At 42.5% G+C, this 21,126-nt stretch overlaps 2 protein-coding genes across 4 annotated transcripts in view; one reads left to right on the plus strand and one right to left on the minus strand.

Moving 5' to 3' along the window:
* Positions 1 to 3,151, minus strand: part of gins1 (GINS complex subunit 1 (Psf1 homolog)) — a 43,199-nt gene extending 40,048 nt beyond the window's left edge. For both annotated transcript variants that reach the window (XM_038804720.1, XM_038804711.1), the window contains exon 1: positions 2,959 to 3,151. The gene's annotated coding sequence lies outside the window, so the exon portion shown is untranslated. The remainder of the gene's footprint in view (positions 1 to 2,958) is intronic.
* Positions 3,152 to 3,322: 171 nt separating this feature from the next.
* abhd12 (abhydrolase domain containing 12, lysophospholipase) overlaps positions 3,323 to 21,126 on the plus strand; it is a 138,600-nt gene continuing 120,796 nt past the window's right edge. For both annotated transcript variants that reach the window (XM_038804684.1, XM_038804694.1), the window contains exon 1: positions 3,323 to 3,700. In XM_038804684.1, coding sequence (XP_038660612.1) covers positions 3,522 to 3,700 — 179 coding nt within the window. In that variant the 5' untranslated portion in view covers positions 3,323 to 3,521. The remainder of the gene's footprint in view (positions 3,701 to 21,126) is intronic.

Raw genomic sequence — 21,126 nt, forward strand, 5'->3', positions numbered from 1 at the left:
TGACCCAGCCGGGAACCGAACCTGGGACCCTGGAGCTGTGAAGCATTTATGCTAACCACCATGCTACCGTGCTGCCCAAACCTTGATTGTACCTTTGTGCCCTACTATAATGCCTTTATAATAGCTTTTAACATTTTCCCGGTGACATGTTTAGCTAACTGGCATACAGCTTTCTGTCTCCCTCTTTTTTGAATAAAGTAATTACAGTAGCTATTTTCCAATCTAATGGAACCTTCTGCAAATCTAGTGAATTTTGGAAGATTAAAACCAACGCATCAGCTATCTCACTAGCCACTTCTTTTAAGACTAGGATGAAATCCATCCGGACCTGGGGACTTGTCAACACACAGTTCCAACAATTTGTTAAGTAATACTTCCTTGATGAATGTAATCTGGAATTCCTCCCTCCCTTCCACTTCCTGATTTATACCTATTTCTGGGAAGTTATTAGTAACAGCTGTAGTGAAGACTGATGCAAAATACCTGTTCAATTCATCTGCCATCTCCTAATTTTGCATTATTAATTCCCCAGGTTCATTTTGTTAACTCGTTTTTTAAAATAGCTATCGAAAATCCTACTCTTCATGTTTCTAGCTAGCTTTCTCTAATTTCTCTCTTATTAATGTTTAAGTCATTCTTCACTGTTTTTTATGTTCTGTTTCAATCTTCTGACCTTCTCATCCTTTGCAATTATATGCTGTTTCTTTAAATTTAATACTATCTTTAACTTTTTCTTAGTTAATCACGAATGGTTGGTCCTCCCCTTGGAATGTTTCTTTCTCATTGGACTGTATCTATTCTGTGTCCTCTGAAATATCCCCTTAAATGTTAGCCACTGCATCTCTGTTCACACCTTAAGGAAGAAAAAATGTTTGTATTGTGTCGCTGTTATGATTTTGTCAAGAACAGTAATTTTTTTAAAAAACAAATCGGAATTTTTTTTATTTACTGAAAGAATGAAGCCAAACGATTACACTATTTCAAACCAAATTGGACGAGTTGAGAGTTTATCTCACATGAGAACCTGGAATGAGAGTTTGAGTTCAAGTCTGTAGATTGAGGGTTTTGGTGGAAGTGATTTCACAAGAGGTAGAAAGAGGAACTTTTGATGATTAATCCAACATGGATTTTAATCCTCAACTGCTGCACACCAAGACTGCACACCATCTATTTCCACCTGAGTAAGCAGCAGGTAAAGGGGATGAAATCGGGTTCTAAGGTGTGAAATTTATTAAAGGAGAAGCTCGTCGGGGTGATATTAGTCAAGCTGTGATGGATGGGAAGTTTTGGTCACATTTCTAATAAATCTTTGCATGGTGGGTTGGCATTCACTTGGTGCTAGATACTACATGCTTCCTCAAGCTGAAGATAATGTATATTACAGTCTGGTATGCAAAGTGAGCATTTATTGGCACTTAACTGCTTGAATGTTACTGTATTAAATTTGGTCAGCTTGACAGTTGGGAAGAAACAGACTGCCTGACAGATGTCTTTCAATCCTATTGTTAAGTCTAATTTTAATTCCATAGAATCCCTACAGTGCAGAAGTACAGTTCAGCCCATTAAATCTGCAATGACCCTCTGAAAGAACACCCCAGCTAAGCCCAATTCCATGCCCTATCCCTGTAACCCCATCTAATGTGCACATCTTTGGACACCAAGGGGCCATTTAACATGGCCAATCCACCTAGCTGGCACATCTTTGGATAGAGGGAGGAAACTGGAGCACCCGGAGGAAACCCATGCAGACACTGGGAGAAAGTGCAAACTCTACACAGACAGTGACCCAAGGCCAGAATTGAACCCGGGTCTCTGGCACTGTGAGGCAGCAGTGCTAACCACTGTGCCACCATACGCAATCACTGCTTTGACCCCTGTGAATATAATTGAGCTACACATGCAAATTCTTTTGTTTCCGTACATCTTTACTAAAGGATTTTGAATAATATTTCCAAGCGTAGCTTTTTCCCAGTCAGCTGCCATTCAGATGTTGACAGTGACATTGCAGGCCAGAGCCTACCTGGTAGCAAATAACTGCATAATGCATAAACAAGTGTCCCGTTTATGTTGTGTGTTAATGCGTCTTTATTTTCAATCCAAGTAAAATCTGTCCTTCAACTAAGACATTAAACCAAGGCCCTGTGTGCTCCCTCAGGTGAATGTAAATGATCCATTGACACTTCAGAAAAAGAGCATGGGTATTCTCTCGATCCCCTGTGTTAACTGTATCATAATTGACTATATAATTGTACTCTGTAGTGATTTTTAATTGGGTATTCACTTAGGCTCCTATATATAAGAGCAGACTGAAACTGTAATTGTTACATTAGGTGTGTGTTTGTAATGAGTGTTACTGTAAATAAAAAATTGTGAATGTGTAACGATTAGGCTCCATTTCTATCCTTCATCCGATTATCTAGCTGATGATTGTTCCTCAACCAACACAGCAGGATAATCTGATCACGTACTTCATTTGCTGTTTGTGGGACTAATTGGATACATGTTTTGTACATTTCAACAGCGGCTACACATCAAAAATCGCTTCAATTGGCTGCAAAACATTTAATCATGTCCCGAGACAGCGAAAAGCTCTACTATATTTAAATCAAAGTTTGTTCAACTATTAAAGTCTGCAATTGCTGAACGTTGATTTTGTTTTTGTATTTAAGGTTGTTAAATTGCATACCGATTAATAATTCTCTCATAATTATAGTCTTAAATTACATGAGAAAGATTATTCTTCCACCTAACTGAAGTGGAGCAGATCATGTGATGGCAAATAAATGGTCTTTCCCCTAGCCCTGCATATTTTCCTTCTCGGGAATGGGCATACCCAATAACTTTTGAAAGTTACTATTGAATTTACGTCCACATTCCGGAAAGGCAGTGTGTGTATTCTAGTTTATAACAACTCGCTTTGCAAAAAAAATCTTGCCATTGGATCTTTTTGCCATTTACCTTAACTCGATATCCTCTTCATAATAATGTCGATAATGGGGCAATTAATTCCATCTTAATTTTTTTTTTGTAAAACTACAGTCCCAATTGGAAATGCTGACTTGCAAGCTGTTCCCAGACAACTGCTGCATTGTATTTTTGATCCTCACACAATAAAGCCTGGTGGTAGAAATCAGCCGGGAGAAGTTTTCTCAAAACGTTCGTCTCCTGCAGCTCAATTATTCAATGACTCTGTCCAAACCTGCCTGCTTGAAAAATGGATGGCGAATTCAACACTTTTTTGACTCTTAAAATGCGGGGAGGTGGGGGCGTGTTTCCTCCAAACGGGTGAGAGGTTGGAGGTTGTGGCTGATCAGCTGATTCGAAGCGGTGGGAGTCGCAGCAAACAATGTATTAAACGGGGCGCTTTTAGAAAGACCAAAACACTGGGAGTCTGAGCGGTGTGCTGTAGTGCAGCTGATCTCCAAGCGGTCCCCGTTAGTCCCCACTCCCAGCCAGCCGCCAGATTTCCCTCTCCTCTCCCCTAAAATAAAGGTGGCTCTCCGCGTTGTCTTTTTCTAGTAATGCGAAGGAGGAATAATTCCCTGACAGTAGAACATGACACGACCGTCACGACCCTACAAAAGGACCCGGCACAGTCTGCACCAAGGTTGAAACCCAGCCAGATAGCAGCAACCAGCCAAGGAAGGGATAGTGACCTCGACCCAGAGGCAAAGACGGGGATGGTCACTGGTTATCGGAGGTAAGACCGGTGCTTCTCTGCGTGGGCTAGCCCTGTATGCCAGAGATATTCAGTACTGTAGTTGCAATAATGCTTTCGATATCTGCCTGGCCAAATTGGGTGAAACGTGAAAGGGTCGATTTCCGTATGCAATAAGCCTCGTTTCCTTCCACTTACAAGTGTAGTACAATAACCTGATTTTAAAAAACCTTTCAGTCACTGACTTGGACCTGGCCATAGGTTTCACGTGTGTTTTGAAGGTTGATTCAGCTTTCATCAAAGGCGGAAAAGGTCATTTGATTTAAAAATTGAAAAACTTACTTTAGTTGTGTGTGTGTGTGTGGGGCGATGTCAGAATATAATTTAACAATTGTGCAAGGTAATTGAACTGCGTATCAAAGGATGTCTTGGTTTAGCTCACAAGAATCCAAACACCTATCAATGAGGAAGATGACTCAATGGCTCAGAGGATAAGCACCAAACCTTGTTTACCGCAATGGAATTGTCGATCACAGTATACATAGTGTCACAGTTGCTGGTTAATTTCAATATTTTTAATAAACGTTTGTGCACTTTGAAATATTTATAGCATTTCTAATAGTTCAACTACTATCCATGGATGCAGAATAAAGTAGTTGAAAAGTTTCAATCCGATAGTCATATTCAATTTAAATTGTTGACGTTGCCTTTTTTTGGGCCCTATTGTGATCTGTCATTCAAGAAGAATGGCTTAATCCTTGGTTAACACCACTCAAACACTTTTTAAAAATTGGATTTGTGAGAATGACGTGGATTAGGATATAATCTCTTATTTCTCCCCACCCATGGCTACCCTCAAGCCGTTTCTTTGGGTGCCCCTGCCTCCCTTCTCTTGCTCCAAAATATCATAAGCAGGTACATAAATGTTGAATAGAAAGCTGGCCTTTATGAAAAAACGAAATGAAAATCGCTTATTGTCACAAGTAGGCTTCAATGAAGTCACTGTGAAAAGCCCCTAGTCGCCACATTCCGGCGCCTGTCCGGGGAGGCTGGGAATCGAACCGTGCTGCTAGTCTGCTTTAAAAGCCAGCGATTTAGCCCAGTGAGCTTACAGCTAGAGGGCCAGAATACAAGGGGATGCAAGTCCTGCTTCAACTATATCAAAGACCTGATTAGACCACACTTGGCATACGGCAAGCAGTCATTGGCACCACACCGTTGGAAGGATATATTGGCTTTACAGAGAGTCAGTGTAAAATTACCTGAACTCCAAGGGTTAAATTATGTTGGACTACACAAAGGGTTATATTCTCTAGAATTTAGGTTAAGGAGTGATTTGATCAATGAATTTAGGTTAAGGAGTGATTTGATCAAAATTTTCAAGCTATTAAGAGGTACATGTGGGCTAGGTAGAAAAAAACCCAGTTTTTGTTGGTTAGGGAGCCTTGGGCTAGGATGCAACATCTAAAAAATGGAACCAGACCTTTTCTGAATTGAAATTGTACACCCTGGGTGTAAAAGCTTGGAACTCTCTTCTGCAAATGGCATTTTGATGCTAGATCAATTGTTAATTTTAAATATCAAATGTATAGATTTTTGTTAACCAAAGGTATTAAGGGACACGGGACAAAGGCAGGTTTATGAAGTTATGTTACAGATCGGCTATGATCGTCTTGAATGGGCGAACATACTTGGTGGGCTAAATAGTTACAAGTTCCTGTGAGAGAATAGTGCTGGAAGCAAGAAGTGGGAGACTAGAACACAATTTTTCAGACAGTTGGGGTATAGATTGCTTTGCCATATGTGGCTGTGAAAGGTGTCAGTAATGACATTTGAGAGAGAATTTCATACAGTTAAAATATTAGGAAAAGATGAATTGCTTGTGGATGGAGGCGCAGGCTCCACCTACTTTTTTTCTATCATCCTTCTAGTCCTATGGAACAACAATAATGGCGTGGCTGTTTAATCATAGCATCAAACCTACAAAAACCTGGACATGATGCAGGGAAAGCCTCAATACTGTGAAACATTGGAAACCACTGGTCCAAAGTTGCCCTTTTCCTCTTGATCAGGCTGCACTTCCCACTTGTTTTGTGTCAAATTACTCCTACACTATCCCAAAATGTTGCTTTCTGAAATAAATTTTAGATTTTTATTTAAAATGAGGCTTAAGAGTTGGAGGCTCATTAAATTGGGGCTCACTGCATACAGTACTAACTACAGTATAAAGATGAGCAGGTTAAGTGGACTGGCTATTCTAAATTCCCCTTAGTGTCCAAAATGGTTAGGTGAGGTCACTGGGTTACCGGGATAAAGGGGATAGGGTGGAGGCGTGGGGCTTAAGTAGGGTGCTCTTTCCAAGGGCAGGTGCAGACTTGATGGGCTGAATGGCCTCCTTCTACATTGTAAATTCTATGATTCTATACCATGCCAACCTGATGCTATCATATTGCTTCGCTGCATAAATGGAACTTCCTAAAATAGCTTTTAGAAGATTTAATAATCAAGCCACTGGATTATTTTTATACAGAGAGCTGGTTTGTCTTGTGCTGATAGATTACATTCTCGCCTTATTCTACATGATATGCTTGTTACTTTTCCGAGTTCTTTTCCACCTCTACATTTCTTTTTGTTGGTTGTTTCATACCATACACAGAATCTAGTATCCTCTAAATTGCTCTTGTGATTTGCTTAATTGCAGCAGAGGGAAGAGGAAGCACACACTAAACCACTTCTGCTTTTGTCAGTATTTTCTCAGAGGCCAGCATCTGTCATAAATGTTGAAAATAAAGGCGTTCAGATGGTCAAAAGCATTCTTTAAAAATCATTTGCTGTATTCTGTGGTTTTGTTCAATAAAATTGTCACTGTAGCTACTTAGTATTACAGATAAATGTTAGCTGGAATGTTTCCTTAATCTACAGTGTAGTGATACCATGATTAGTGGGCGGGAGCTAGAGCAGCTTGCTGTTCAAAAGCAGTTACTTTAAATGGCATTTGCATAAATAGATGCTAGTTCAACACGCTAAATAGATTTAACTTACGACTTGGTGGCGTCATTTATTTTTGCTGAGTTGTCGGTTGAGGAAATAGGTTAGAGGTTGAGGGGACAGTTCTGTTCTCGACAAGGTGAATGACATTAGTGCTTGGGCACGTGAGGCCTTTTTAAAAAAATCCAGGGCTAGAATTGAGAGCTCCCAAGGTCAGGTTCAGACAATTGAAAGTTAAAAATTTGTTTTGCTACCGCTGTGTGCCTTATCCCCACAACGGCACAAGTGTGAATTTCATATTCAATGCAAGCCAATGTTTGTCTTGAAGCTGAAGAACAGACAAGAAAATAGATTTGATTGAATTTCCATGAAATTGCCTGGAATATGCAGGAGAGAAACAGGCTGCTTGGCCCAACGTGGATTTATGAAAGGGAAATCATGTTTGACAAACCGACTGGACCTTCTGAGGATGTAACTAGTAGAATACATGGGGTGAACCAGTGGATGTGGTGTATTTTAGATTTTCAGAACATTCTGGAAAGTCCCACATAAGTGGCTGATGTTCAAAATTAAAGTGCATGGTAATATATTGGCATGGATTGAGAACTGGTTAGCAGACAGGCAACAGCAAGAATAAATGTATCTTTTGATGGGAGGCACTGACAAGTGGGTTCCCCAGGGATCAGTGCTTGGAGCCCCAGCTATTCACCATGTGCGTCAATGATTTTGATGAGCGAACCCCAGGTAATATTTTCAAGTTAGCTAATGAGACAAAATTTGGTGAGAAGATGAGGAAGATGAAAAGAGGCTTCAAAGTGATTTAGACAAGTTCAGTGAGTGGGAAAATACATGGCTGATGCAGTATGATGTGGATAAGTGTGAAGTTATCCACTTCGGACGAAGAAACAGAGTGACAGATTATTATTTAAATAGTAATAGATTGGGAAATGTTGACCTACAAAGGGACCTCGGTGTCCTTTTACACCAGGCACTGAAAGCAAGCGTGCAGGTCCACCATGCAGGTCCACCATGCAGGTCCAGCAGGCAGTTAGGAAGGCAAATGGTATGTTGGCCTTCATTGCAAAAGCATTTGAGTACAGGAGCAAAAGTGTCTTGGTCTGCAGCTTTGGTCTCCCTATCTAAGAAAGGATATACTTATTTATCAAAGAGGAATGCTCACCAGACTGATTCCTGGGATGGCAGGATTGTAGTAGGAAGAGAGATTGGATCCACTGGGTCTGTATTCACTGGAATTAGAAGACATGCAGGGGCTGTTTAGCTCACCGGGCTAATCGCTGGCTTTGAAAGTAGACCAAGGCAAGCCAGCAGCACGGTTCGATTCCCGTAACAGCCTCCCCGGACAGGCGCCGGAATGTGGCGACTAGGGGCTTTTCACAGTAACTTCATTTGAAGCCTACTCGTGACAATAAGCGATTTTCATTTTCAAAGAGAATTTAATTGAAACGTATAAAATTCTGATGGAGCTGGATGCAGGGATGTTGTTCCCTCCAACGTATAAAATTCTGATGGAGCTGGATGCAGGGATGTTGTTCCCTCCAACTGGGGGAGGGGTTCTAGAACAAGCGGTCACAGTCTCGGGGTATGGGGTAGGTCATTTAGAACTGAAATGAGGAGAAACTTCACTGAAGGTGGTGAACCCTGTGTTGCAACATTGGGAGTGCGCGAAGTAGTGATGCATGGGAGTAATGAGCTGGAGGTTATGTTAAGTGGATGCAAACGCGAGGCAGAATACCAGAAGGAAACCTCCAAAATGCAGTTCATGCATTCAGGGTTAGAAGTTAATAGACCTCGAGATCTTGGTGCTTCAGTTAATAACAGACTTGTGAATTCAGGTTTTGAGTGCTCCAAATGAGATGGGGAAGGAGAGAGGACAATGGGTTCAGCCAGCATGAGTGAGGGTGCAGCACCCAAAGGAACAGTAGGCTCATCAGGGTGCAAAGGGGACATGGAACAGGAGGGTGAAGAGAGCCATGCAATTGGGCTCATGGCCCGAAGTCGCTACACCTTTGGGTGGGTAGCGTCTAAGGCTCTGTTTCCTATAGATGCCAGAGTGTTCGTGTTGACAGTGATTCTGTCAATCCAGGGAAGCAGTCATTGAGCTGTGCCGGAGGAGGGTCTGATTCTAATGTGATTTGGTGGCTACCCATTGCCTGTGGCAGGGAAGGTTACTGTGATGTTTAACATTTACATTCTGCATCACTATGGGGTCCTTGGGAGGCATCTACTGGATTTCCCAGTTTGCATCCCATCGCTGGATCAAACTGGTCATGGATGCCATGTACAACAGGACTGGCCAGTAGATTTGTTTTTGCAACATTCTGGCCTGACCAGAAAAGAGGACAGTAGGATTTGGAGCCATTGCTGCATTCTCCAGGTGCAGGAGGTAATCAGCTGCGTGAACGGCCATCAAGGCTCCCACAGAGCAGCCAGGAACCTTTGTCAACAGGAAGTGTTTTCATTCACTTAATGTGCAACTGGTTTGCAACCATCAAAAAGTAATCCATCAGGTTTTTAAAAAAAGTGAAATCATTTACGGGATGTGGGCGTTGCTGGTTTTGCCAGCATTTATTGCCCATCCCAATGATAGAGGATTGGCTGACTGGCGGAAGGCAGAGAGTGGGGATAAAGGGGTCTTTTTCAGGATGGCAGCCGGTGACTAGTGGTGTGCCTCAGGGGTCTGTGCTGGGACCACAACTTTTCACAATATACATTAATGATCTGGAAGAAGGTACTGAAGGCATTGTTGCTACGTTTGCAGATGATACAAAAATCTGCAGAGGAACAGGTAGTATTGAGGAAGCAAGGGGGTTGCAGCAGGACTTGGAAAAGTTAGGAGAGTGGGCAATGAAGTGGCAAATGAAGTACAATGTGGAAAAGTGTGAGATTATGCACTTTGGAAGGAGGAATTTAGGCATAGACTATTTTCTAAATGGGGAAATGCTTTGGAAATCAGAAGCACAAAGGGACTTGGGAGTCCTTGTTCATGATTCTCTTAAGGTTAATGTGCCGGTTCAGTCGGCAGTTAAGAAGGCAAATGTAATGTTAGCATTCATATCAAGAGGGCTAGAATCCAAGACCGGGGATGTACTTCTGAGGCTGTATAAAGCTCTGGTCAGACCCCATTTGGAGTATTGTGAGCAGTTTTGGGTCCCGTATCTAAGGAAGGGCGTGCTGGCCTTGGAAAAGGTCCAGAGAAGGTTCACAAGAATGATCACTGGAATGAAGAACTTGTCGTATGAGGAACGTTTGAGGATTCTGGGTCTGTACTCGTTGGAGTTTAGAAGGATGAGAGGGGACCTTATTGAAACTTACACGATACTGCGAGGCCTGGATAGAGTGGACGTGGAGAGGATATTTCCACTTGTAGGAAAAACTAGAACTAGGCTAAAGGGGACAATCCTTTAAAACAGAGATGAGGAGGAATTTCTTCAGTCAGAGGGTGGTGAATCTGTGGAACTCTTTGCCGCAGAAGGCCGTGGAGGCCAATTCACTGAGTGTCTCTAAGATAGAGATAGATAGGTTCATGATTAATAAAGGGATCAGGGGTTATGGGGAGAAGGCAGGAGAATGGGGATGAGAAAATATCAGCCATGATTGAATGGCGGAGCAGACTCGATAGGCCGAGTGACCTAATTCTGCTCCTATGTCTTATGGTTGCCCTTCAGAAAGTGGTGGTCAGTTGCCTTCTGGAACTGCTGCAGTCCCTGAGCTGTAGGTACACCCACTATGCTGTTAGGGAGGGAGTTCCAGGATTTTGCCCCAGAGACAGAGAAGGAAAGGAGATATATTTCCAAGTCAGGGTGGTGAGTGACTTGGAAGGGCACCTCCAAGTGGTGGGTTCCCAGGTATCTGCTGCTCTTGTCCTTCTAGGCAGTAGCGGTCGTGGATTTGGAAGGTGGTTTGTACAAGGTTCCTGTTAGCAGTCGTGATTCTTCATTCTGATACAGTCCCAGGTACCTCAACTTTTCAGTCCACCCAAGCACCTTTATGGAAGGATATTGAGTGACACAGACTACGTATGCACTAAAGAAATGGCCATCACGGGTCAACAAGGGAAATCACTGAACAGTCTATAGACCTTCTGAAAATGCAGTTCAGATATCTGGATAAATTTGGGGGTGCCCTACAATATTCCATAGCATAGGTCTCGTGTATTGTGGTTGAGTGCTGAGCTCTGCACAACCTTGTCTCCAGACCGAGAAGCTTTGGAGAGTGAGGACCTTCTTGAGTGTGTCATCACCTCTGATCGAGGAAGATTTGAAGGGGCTTGCAGATGAGACAGACAATGCTAATCCACCTAGGGGATTGCTGTCTTGGGTCAATGTGAAATAAATGCCTTGACTTGAAGCACTGACTGACCGACTGTGGTGGAAAGGGCTTTCCAGGAAAGACCAAAAAGCCTATAAGAAGGGGAAAACCGAATCGTTGTATGGGCATTTAATGGAGGCATGCAAGTCACGCGCACAGACCTGTTTCTCCTGAGCCTCCCTTAAAAACCTATGTAAATGTTTGCATTTCGTCTGCATGTCGTATTGTTGACCGTTCCAGAGTGCCCTCACCATCTTGGTGGGCCTGTCATCCCATCAAGCCATGGCGTACATTACATATTGACCAATGCAGTTCAGACCTGTGCATGGCCACCTCCTCAGGAGTTCACCAGCGAGTAATGGCCCAATAGTGCATAAATTAGTGCTGGAGACCTTGAATATTTTTATTAGGAGTTTACTATTTTCACAAATAACGCAACAAACCCTCCGAATTGGTACAATATAGGATAAATGCTTCCATGAATATGAATACAGAAAAAGACAGGAGAATGCCAACGCTGTTAGTTCAGCCTAATCATTAAACTTGGTGCCCCCGTTTATACAAGGAGAAAGGGTGGACAGATTAGCTGGAGAATGAGGAACGAGCGATTGCTCATCCAGCTGAAGAAAATATAGATTAAAATATCTGCGTTCTGTTCGGATGTACCAAAGGATACATCCTCAACGCCATTTAAACCAGAGGCACCAGTGACGGTAAACAAACATCTTTTTCTCAGATATGAGACCTGCCTGTAACTCCTCCAGGAGCCAGCTAACGTTTCTTTAACCCCAAAATAAAATATAAGAACCAAAAGAATTTGCAAAGACCTTCATTTTCAGGGGATATTTTACATATAACCACAAGTTGCAGCAAATCCCCCAAATTAAAGTACAGTACAGTAATCATCATTCCACATATACATATGCACACACCGGGAAGACCAGCAAATATTCATATAATTGGTGTAGATTGTCAAACATTTGTAATCATTGTCGGCACACACACAAAATGAAAGGATACCAAAAAGAGTAGGGGATTTCAGAATATATAGGATGAAGCTATGAACACATGGCCCTGTGGTGCATGCCCTCCTCCATAAGGTTGCAGAGAGAAAGCTACACAATATTCAAGATCCTTTATGGGGTTTTTTAAAAACTCAGCCTCCCAAAAACCCAAAGTAACGAAAGGATACCCCAGAAGAGGGACAACAGGGTGCTGCCATCGGTACAAGACGTGGCTTGGCAGTGAACACTTTCCAACGGGAGCCAGTGAACCAAGGCTACTTTCACCATGCCAAGATTTGCTACACAACAGACCTCACTCCTCTCCCGCCAGATCAGAGGCACCGTTCGACCCCATCAACACTGGAAACCTTGTACCATTTTCTACTGAGGAAACCCCAAGTAGAAGAATCGTCAAGACACCCAATCAACAGGGTGTCTCAGGAATGGGTACGATTCTCTTACTCCCCCCCCCCCCCCAACAAGGGAAACCCTCTAGGATTAAATATAACAAATCAGAGCCTGTACCAGAACATCTCCTACCCACTTAAAGATAGGAAACCCTAGAAAAAGAGGGACACCAGGATTAGCCAATATTGTCAGACAAGATCTAGTAACGTACACTTTCACAAAAAGGATACTAGGGACAGAACAGCATAACCTCACACAGCCTCCCTAGGGGAGCCCAAGCCTCAAGAATGGTTCAGTGATGTTGGTGTTAACTGAGGGTTACCACTCTCAATCGCACTTGTATACCAGAGGTATTTGAATGGATTCCTCTAACAGCCGTGTACAGGTGCATTTGGCCTCTAGTGATTCTGACAGACATCCATGCATTTCACATGGGTACTCCACAATTTCCCTTGTTGATGACTCCTGAAGCATGCCACCTGCTTGAACTGAGCATCAATGACCAGAATGACCACAGCTGCTGCTGCCTCCATCAGCTGCTTGTGTGCCACCCTTTCTAACCATGTGCCACTGCCGCTGGATGTCAGAATATCTGCATGGCTGGTGGTTGCACTGCTCTGTCAAATGGTGGCCCCTCTGAAGTCTTGCTGGACCCTCTGTGTTCAGTAAAGGACACAGGTGGGCCACAGTGAGTGCTTGTCAGAAGGGTTCATGGCGCCTTCCATGAACTTAACTTACTCTCGGGATTCACACTTGCCTACTCTGTGATAGGCTGACCTGTTGCCATCCCTTCCAGCTCCACTGTTTGCTCCTCCATTGGTGTCAGTGTTCCCAGCAATGGGAATCCATCTTCAGTCCATTGTTATTTCCTGGCATCATGAGCTCTTTTCTGCAAACACACATACACATTGTCACTTGACTCTCATGGCCCAGCTGCACCACTGGAAAGTCTTCTGCAAACATCCGTTCAGTATTGGCAATGCTACTGGCAACTCTGACTGAATGGGGCCTCAGATATTCATTTCACTGCGAATGCTGGTGTCTGATCATGCCTGGGTGGGCAACCTCTTCTCACATTTCCTGAACAACTCTTGTGACATCTAGGGCTGTGAACTTGTGGTTAGAAATCCCATTCACCCTGCCAGACTACCAGAAGGTCATTGTGACACTGCAACCATGTCTGTACGTCCATCTTGTGGCAGCTGACTTTTTCTGGGATCTCTAACCATACTTTTCTTTTGGTTTAGTTTTTCTAGCCTCCTCCTCCCATGGACTTGGGAAGAGGACCTCCCTCCGTGTCTGTGCTGTCTGAAGGAGCTCCTCCTGGGAGATATCACTGGAGTTGGGCACCATCCTTACTCTTGCTGCAGCTATTACTTCAAAGACTCCCTTGTTTGCCTCCCTTTAAGTCTTCTCATTGTATGAAATCCTTGATCCCAGTGTTGACTGCCCTTTCAAATATGACACTTCCGTTTCAGATGCCTTGACTCCCAAGTCTGCCTATGGCCAATTGGACACAGCATGCAAGATCTAGTTTCCTGCCCATGCAGCCATGTGACCCAATTTGTCCCTGAAATTGAGACTTTCTGCACACCAGTAAAATAAGCCTTATGTGTCAAAACCTTTTCAGAATTGGATTCTATTAGGGAAAAGAGACCCAACCAATTTTTTGCTTTCCTAATGGATGTAACCTTGGAAGTTCTGGATAACTCTTACAAAATATTTTTGCGCCGTATGGCGACCTAAGTATAACTGGAGTATTCTATGCTATGTCCTTCTCCATTTTGCAATTCCTGGCCCTCCCTAGAAATAAACCATGTTGCTTGGATCGCTTTTGTTTTGGTATTATTGACGTGTTGCTACTTTTGGTGATTTGTGTTTGTGCTCCCAGATCCCTTTGCTCCTCCACCCCATTTAGTTTCTGTTTCCCAAGAAATATGTGACTTTATATTTTCTTGGATAATGTGAGGTATTACAATTTCCTATGTTTAAATTCCTTTGCCAATTATGTACCCATTTGACATGTTTTATGTTTGTCTTATCAATGATTTCCACCCTCCTTACTGTTAATTATTTCTCCCAATTTTTGTGTTGTCCTCAAACTTTGAAATTGTTTATCATTCCAAAGTCTAGATTATTACAGAATCTTTACAGTACAGGAGGCAGTCATTAGGCCCGTTCTGCCTAATCCCACTCCCCAGCCTTATCCCTGTAACCTTGTGTATTCTTTCTTTTCCGATAGCAATCCAATTCTCTTTTGAACACCTCAATCAAATTTATGAACGTACAAATTAGGAGCAGGCCACTGGGCCCCTCGATCCGGCTCCTCCATTCAATAAGATCATGACTGACCTGATTGTAAACTCAACCCCATGCTCCTGCTTGCCCCCAATAACCTTCTCACCCCTTGTTGATCAAGAGGCACAGAGAGTTGGGAAGAGTGTTCATTGATGGCAAATATAGATGTTGCGTGAACTTGGAACCAGCTAGGCTCTGATGTCCTCTATGGCTGAATAGCTTGGTATTGCTCATTGTCTAGTCCTCTGCATGAAATATTGCCACTTTTACAAGATAATAGAGCACCGTGAGTGTACATTGAAGCATACCTTGCGGAAAATCAGTGCTTTCAGAGGAGTAGGGGAAAGTTAGCAAAAGGTTTCTGTTTATAATTTATGTATAATATATTTATTATATTTAGATTATATGTAAAGATATATATTTGATACACCTCCCTAATTAATTCCTGTTTGATCACAGGAAAAGGTGAACCTGATCAAAAGGAGCTATGCAAGGCATACAAGGTTATGGGGAAAATGTCTGAGTTTGCCTTATAGGAAATGGTGGAAGTGCATAAAAAACGAAAAGATGGCATTATTCATATGATTAACATGTGAGTTGTTCCTCCTCCTCAATGTGCAAGTTCCATTTGCTGCCAGATTGTGTGAATCTTTTGTCTGCATCTGCAGTGAGAATTCTGAAAAACTAGTAAAACTGATGTCTGTTTTGTAAAAAAAAAAACAGAATAGCTCTCAATGAGGAACTGCTGCATTTGCTGCCTGTTTAGATTCTAATATACAATCAATAATAAATAGGTATAAGCACTATCAGTATCCACGTGCTTTGGCAGGGTTTAATACTTTAATCAATATTTTTCCCATTCCTGATGCCCTCCTCCCTCTGATGTTCTATGGTTGAATCTTTGGCATGCCAGGGCATTTCTGTCGTCACCAGGCATCAGTACCACTGATGGAATGCTTCCCTGGCCTGTAACCGAGACCAGTTTTTATTTCCTGTTTTGAATAATTCAAACTAAAGTCAGCCCTTCAGCCATCTAGAAAACCTTCACATGAAGCTCTCTTTCCAAAAGGAAAGGCTATTTTTACGCGAGCTTATAGAACTGTAGAATGGTGACAGCACCGAAGAAGGTCTGTCTGTGTCGGCTATCTGCAAGAGCAGCCTTCCTACTTATAGACCCCTGCCTTTTGCACGCCCTGCAAGAGTTTTTCTCCCCTGTCAGGTTGGGAGTGGGCTGAGGGTAGATGATAGCAAAATGGTTATATTTTTTAAAAAGTATATTTATTGAGATTTTGCGTTTTGGAGTATTACAAAACAAAACTACGAAATAATATAGGCCCATGAGTAGGAAGAAGAAAATGGTTTAATATGCAGGGCTACAGAGTGGAACAGGAGAATGACCCCACAATCAGCTCGATAAAATCATTAGACAAGGTGAGATACTCCTCTAGCCTCACCGGAGACTGAGGGATGGACAGGTTAAAGCCAGAAAAACATGACAAAAAGGTGCACCCCCTCCCATACCCCACAGGCCCACAATCACCATAAAAATTATGATGAGTCTCCTGTGACATGGTCGGGTGTGCACCAGCGTACATCCCCCTAGACTCCAGCTGCGCTAAAGGCACCACTGACCCATCACAGCAGCCTCCCTTCAGATATCCTCACCTGAGGAAGGAGCAGTGCTCCAAAAGCTAGTGTTTGACTTGCTGGACTTTAATCTGGTGTTGTAAGACTTCTTACTAAGTGAAGTTACATACATGTCACACGATGCAACTAAACACAATCCAGGACTTGGGCAGAACCAAAATCATTCCAGACAAATGTAAAGAGTGGACCGGCGGCAACACATTTGTATTACGGTCAAACCGACAGGGTCTCCCAGCCATCCAGGGAATGGGAGCCAAATGCTCCTCCCGCTTTCCAAACGCTCCCATGGACAGAGAGAGTCAACAACAAAAATAAATCATCAACAGAGGGCAATGTCCAGGATTACAGAAGAACAGTGGGGGTGGGAGCACGGCAATTCCCAACACCCCACAACAGGCATCAAGAACAGGACAACAAGGGACCAGCGATCAATGGCTCAGACTGACCACCAGCCTCCCAAGACAGGATGTGTTGTGCTCCATTGAATCTGATGCACCCAGCCTCCAAATCAGGATTACCAATTTTTGAACACAATCTGGAACTCTCCTCTCGCGTCTTGCCAGGGACCGGGCTCAGGGACACATCCTACCCGGCTCCCTTCTCCTGAACGGACAGGATGGACGACACACCCTGGATCAGGATTTCGGCAACGCAAAGGCGGGCCCTCACCGGAGGAAGTGCTCTTTCAAGTGTAAGATTCTCCTTTTGCCCCTCCACAGCTCTCCATAAAGTACCCCACAATTCTCAAAGTGAGCTTTAACGATCTGCACTGCAGAGGGAAGATCCTCAACCAAGACAACATCTTCGATGGCGGCCATCCAGATGCACGCAACGCTACCATGGTGCGAGCCTGCTCTGTAGCAACTGCATCACTGCAAACTGGGCCCCACTCTGACCACCATGAACAAATGAGTATTTCAATATTTTATCACTGCTCTTAGTCAACACAAATCTGCTCTTGGTCAAGACAAATAAGGAACTTCCAGGGACATAGCACACACCGTGTAACCCAGGAAAAAACAAATATGATGTGTGCACCAGGATGAAATAACAGATTAAAGGATGAGGCCGAGGCTAATGCTCTGGAGGCAAGTGTTCAAGTCCTACCATGGTAACTGGTGGAATTTAATTGCAATAAATGAATCTAGTCTCAGTAATGGTGACCTTGAAACTTTCATCGATTTGTTATAAAAAAACACCTGATTCATTAATGCTCTTTACAAGGACGAAAATCTGCCATCCTTACCTGGTCTGTCCTACATTTGCGATTTTAGACCCACAGCAATGAGGTTGACTCTTATTGCCCTGTGAAATGGTAATAATGGATGGGCACCAAATGTTGGCCTTACTAGCGACACCCACGTCCCATGAAATAAATTTAAATTATTTAACTTTCTTGATTTGAATCTGTCTCCCACACACCTGGACAATACATTCCAGGCCCTAACCCACCCGATGTGTTTTTAAAAACGTTTTCCTCATCACCGTTGCTTCTTTTGCCAGACGCCATAAATCGGAGCACTCTGGTTCTTAATTCTGCCAACAGGAACAATATCTTCCTCTCTCTCTCTGTCCTGCCCAGATTCATAATTTGCAAACCTCAGTCAAATCTCCTCTTAATCTACACTTCTCGCAGATGAATAGCCCTAGCTTCTCCAATCTATCCATATCATTGAAGTTCCTCATTCCTGGAAGCATTCTCATGAATCTTTTCTGTACCCGCTCTGAAGTCACCATACCCTTCCTAAAGTGTGGTTCCCTAAACTGGCCACATGATTCCAGTTGAGATGAAACCGTGTTTTATATAGGCTTATCATAACTTTCTTGTTTTTGCACTCTGCGCCTCCAATTAATATATAGTTCAGGGTCCGATAAGCTTTTTTTAAAGTACCTTCTCAACCTCCCCAACTGCCTTCAATGACATATCTCCCCCGAGTGTTCCTGCACCCTCTTTAGAATTGTACCCTTTAATATTGTTTCCTCTCACTCTTCCTACTAAAATCACTCCACACCTCTCTACATTAAATTTAATCTGTCACTTGTGCTCCCATCCCACCAGCTTGCATATGTCCTCTTCAAGTTCGCATTTCACGTCCTTCTAAGATTTGTTTAATCAAGTCCCAGTCATTAATGTATATCGAGGAAAAGCTGAAGTCCTAGCAAAAACCCTGGGGAGCCGCAAAAACCTTCCTCCTGTCCAAAAAACAACAGTTTGCCACTGTTGTTTCCTGTCAGTCAGCCAACTTTGTATCCATGCTGCTACTGCCCCTTTTTATTCCATGGGTTGTAACTTAGCTGACAGGTTATCGAATGCCTCTGAGATATCGTTGTACACGTGAATTGCATTATCCTCATTAGCCCTCTCTCTTACCTCATCAAAAGTTAATTAAATGCGACTTGTGTTTTAATTAATCACCATTTGACAAAGTGACTGTTAATATTGTCCTCATGTTATGGTAAAGCAGGGGCAGCATGGTGATGCAGTGGTTAACACTGTTGCCTCACGGCGCTGAGGACCCGGGTTTGATCCCGGCCCGAGGTTACTGTCCGTGTGGAGTTTGTACATTCTCCCTGGGTCTGCGTGGGTCTCACCCCCACAACCCCAAAATATCTGCAGGGTAGGGGAATTGGCCACCCTAAAGTGTCCTTTCTTGGAAAAAAAAGAATTGGCAATGTCCATATGATTTTTAATCATGCTCGTAAAAGATATTGGAATATTTTATGTGCCTCTCTGTCATTCATATGTGAATATATACATCTTATCATGTCTTTCAAGCTTTCCAAAATTCTCAAGTAGGGAAGGACAGCAAACGTTCTGCATCTGGAAGGATCACAACAACATTAGTGAAATGTATGACCAGTTTGCGATGGTGTGGTTGAAGAATGATCATTGGGGAGTATGGTGCGATAATTCGCCTACTGTACGTTTTAACAGTTCTAAAGTATCTATGTTAGGATCCCAGATGTGAACCCAACTATTTTCAATTTGTAAAACTGAGGAAATGTTACTGCACCCCAGGAGTGATAACACTGATCCATAAATATCTTTTTATGTTAAAACAAACTTTAATTTAAACACCGAATTAACTGCATTAGCAACAAAGAAATAGCTTTACAATTAACAGTTACAACAGTTCTTAAGTAAAAGAGAAAACCTTAAACTTCCTAAACATGCAATTTTATTCCAATTAAGCAAACCAATATACTTCAAATACCACTCATGAATAAAGTTAACAGCCAGTTTCCTACTTGCTTTTCTCTGTGCCAAATCTTTGGACCAATCTGAAACATAGCTGTTCAGATGAGAGTTCTCGGACCAACTGACTTTTCAGACAGACCTGGCTCCTCCCATTAACTACATCATCTGTACCCAAAGCATAAGGCATTATTTTGTCTCTTCTTACAAGCTGTCTCTTGACTTCTTTAGCCAGGGCCAAATACACTACCTCTCATAAATTATCTACACCCCAGGGGTCCTTCTAACCACTGAGCCAATTGCATATATGTCCTTTTTTTAAATTGATGAGGGCATGAGTATTCCATATAGAATCTATATGTGTGTACATGTCTTCAATTTGTAAAAAGTTGGGAACATTTATTAAGTATAGAAGTACAAAACTTGGGGCAGCACGGTGGCCTAGTGGTTAGCACAACCGCCTCACGGCGCTGAGGTCCCAGGTTCGATCCCGGCTCTGGGTCACTGTCCGTGTGGAGTTTGCACATTCCCCCCGTGTCTGCGTGGGTTTCGCCCCCACAACCCAAAAATGTGCAAAGTAGGTGGATTGGCCACGCTAAATTGCCCCTTAATTAGAAAAAATAATTGGCTAATCTAAATTTATAAAAAAACAGAAGTACGAAGCTTAACAAATTAGGCAGTAATTAACAAGTTCGACAGGCTTTACTTCTTGATTCAACCTTTGAAGCAGAGTACTCAGATTCTGACCATGTATCTGAAGCCAAAGCAAACGTTGTATCCTGTTTTGCCTGGAAAGCATTTTGTTCCCATGTTTCAGTGGAGTCCTTGAAACAGAACTAACTGTGCTCCCAAAGAGTTGACTGATGTTTCAAGTCAAGGTGATTTATTTCGTTCTCAACACATTTTCCAGTATAGAGGGGAAGGACAGATCAGCTTTTCTCCTCTCCCCTTGCCTCAGCATGAAGGATTTCAGCTAAATGAACTGTAAGAATTGGATTTTTGTTAATACTGAATTTCTTTGTACTTGGTCAAAAGATAAAATTACTCCGATAATACATTTGACACTGAACATTCCAGCATTTTTTCCATTTCTAATCTAAAACGCACAAAATTGCAAATTTGTAAATGGTTCTCAGGAGTAGTGTACCTCCAAACGTCTCCACTATGTTAAAAAGAAAGCCACTTTACAAGGATTCCACGTTTTAGTTTCACTTGCCTTTTTTTTTCACTCTCTCCTCTATTCATTTTCCTAGTTGGAAAGTCCCGATCAGACTTTGTGTTTTGAGGTAATTATCTTAATTAAGATGTTTGCATTTTGTATATAGTTCTCCATGGCCAACTTAGTAGAAATCCAATATGATCCTAGTGATCTAATGGAAACCAGAACAGGCTGTGCCCATGTAAATCCGACTCGATTTCTGTATATGCAAAAGTGGAGCATTTTAATTAGATGAAAGTTGATATGGCCTAAAACGCAGTTTTGAGAAAATTTGTCCTGTCAACATGTTAAATTACTACTTTCCTTCCTCTAGCTCCCAAATGCTTTAATTTTAAATTCTCTAAGAAATGATCAAGCCTATTCCCATTTTGAGTGCACA

The sequence above is a fragment of the Scyliorhinus canicula genome, chromosome 1 (assembly GCF_902713615.1).
Source record: "Scyliorhinus canicula chromosome 1, sScyCan1.1, whole genome shotgun sequence".
Taxonomy (NCBI): domain Eukaryota; kingdom Metazoa; phylum Chordata; class Chondrichthyes; order Carcharhiniformes; family Scyliorhinidae; genus Scyliorhinus; species Scyliorhinus canicula.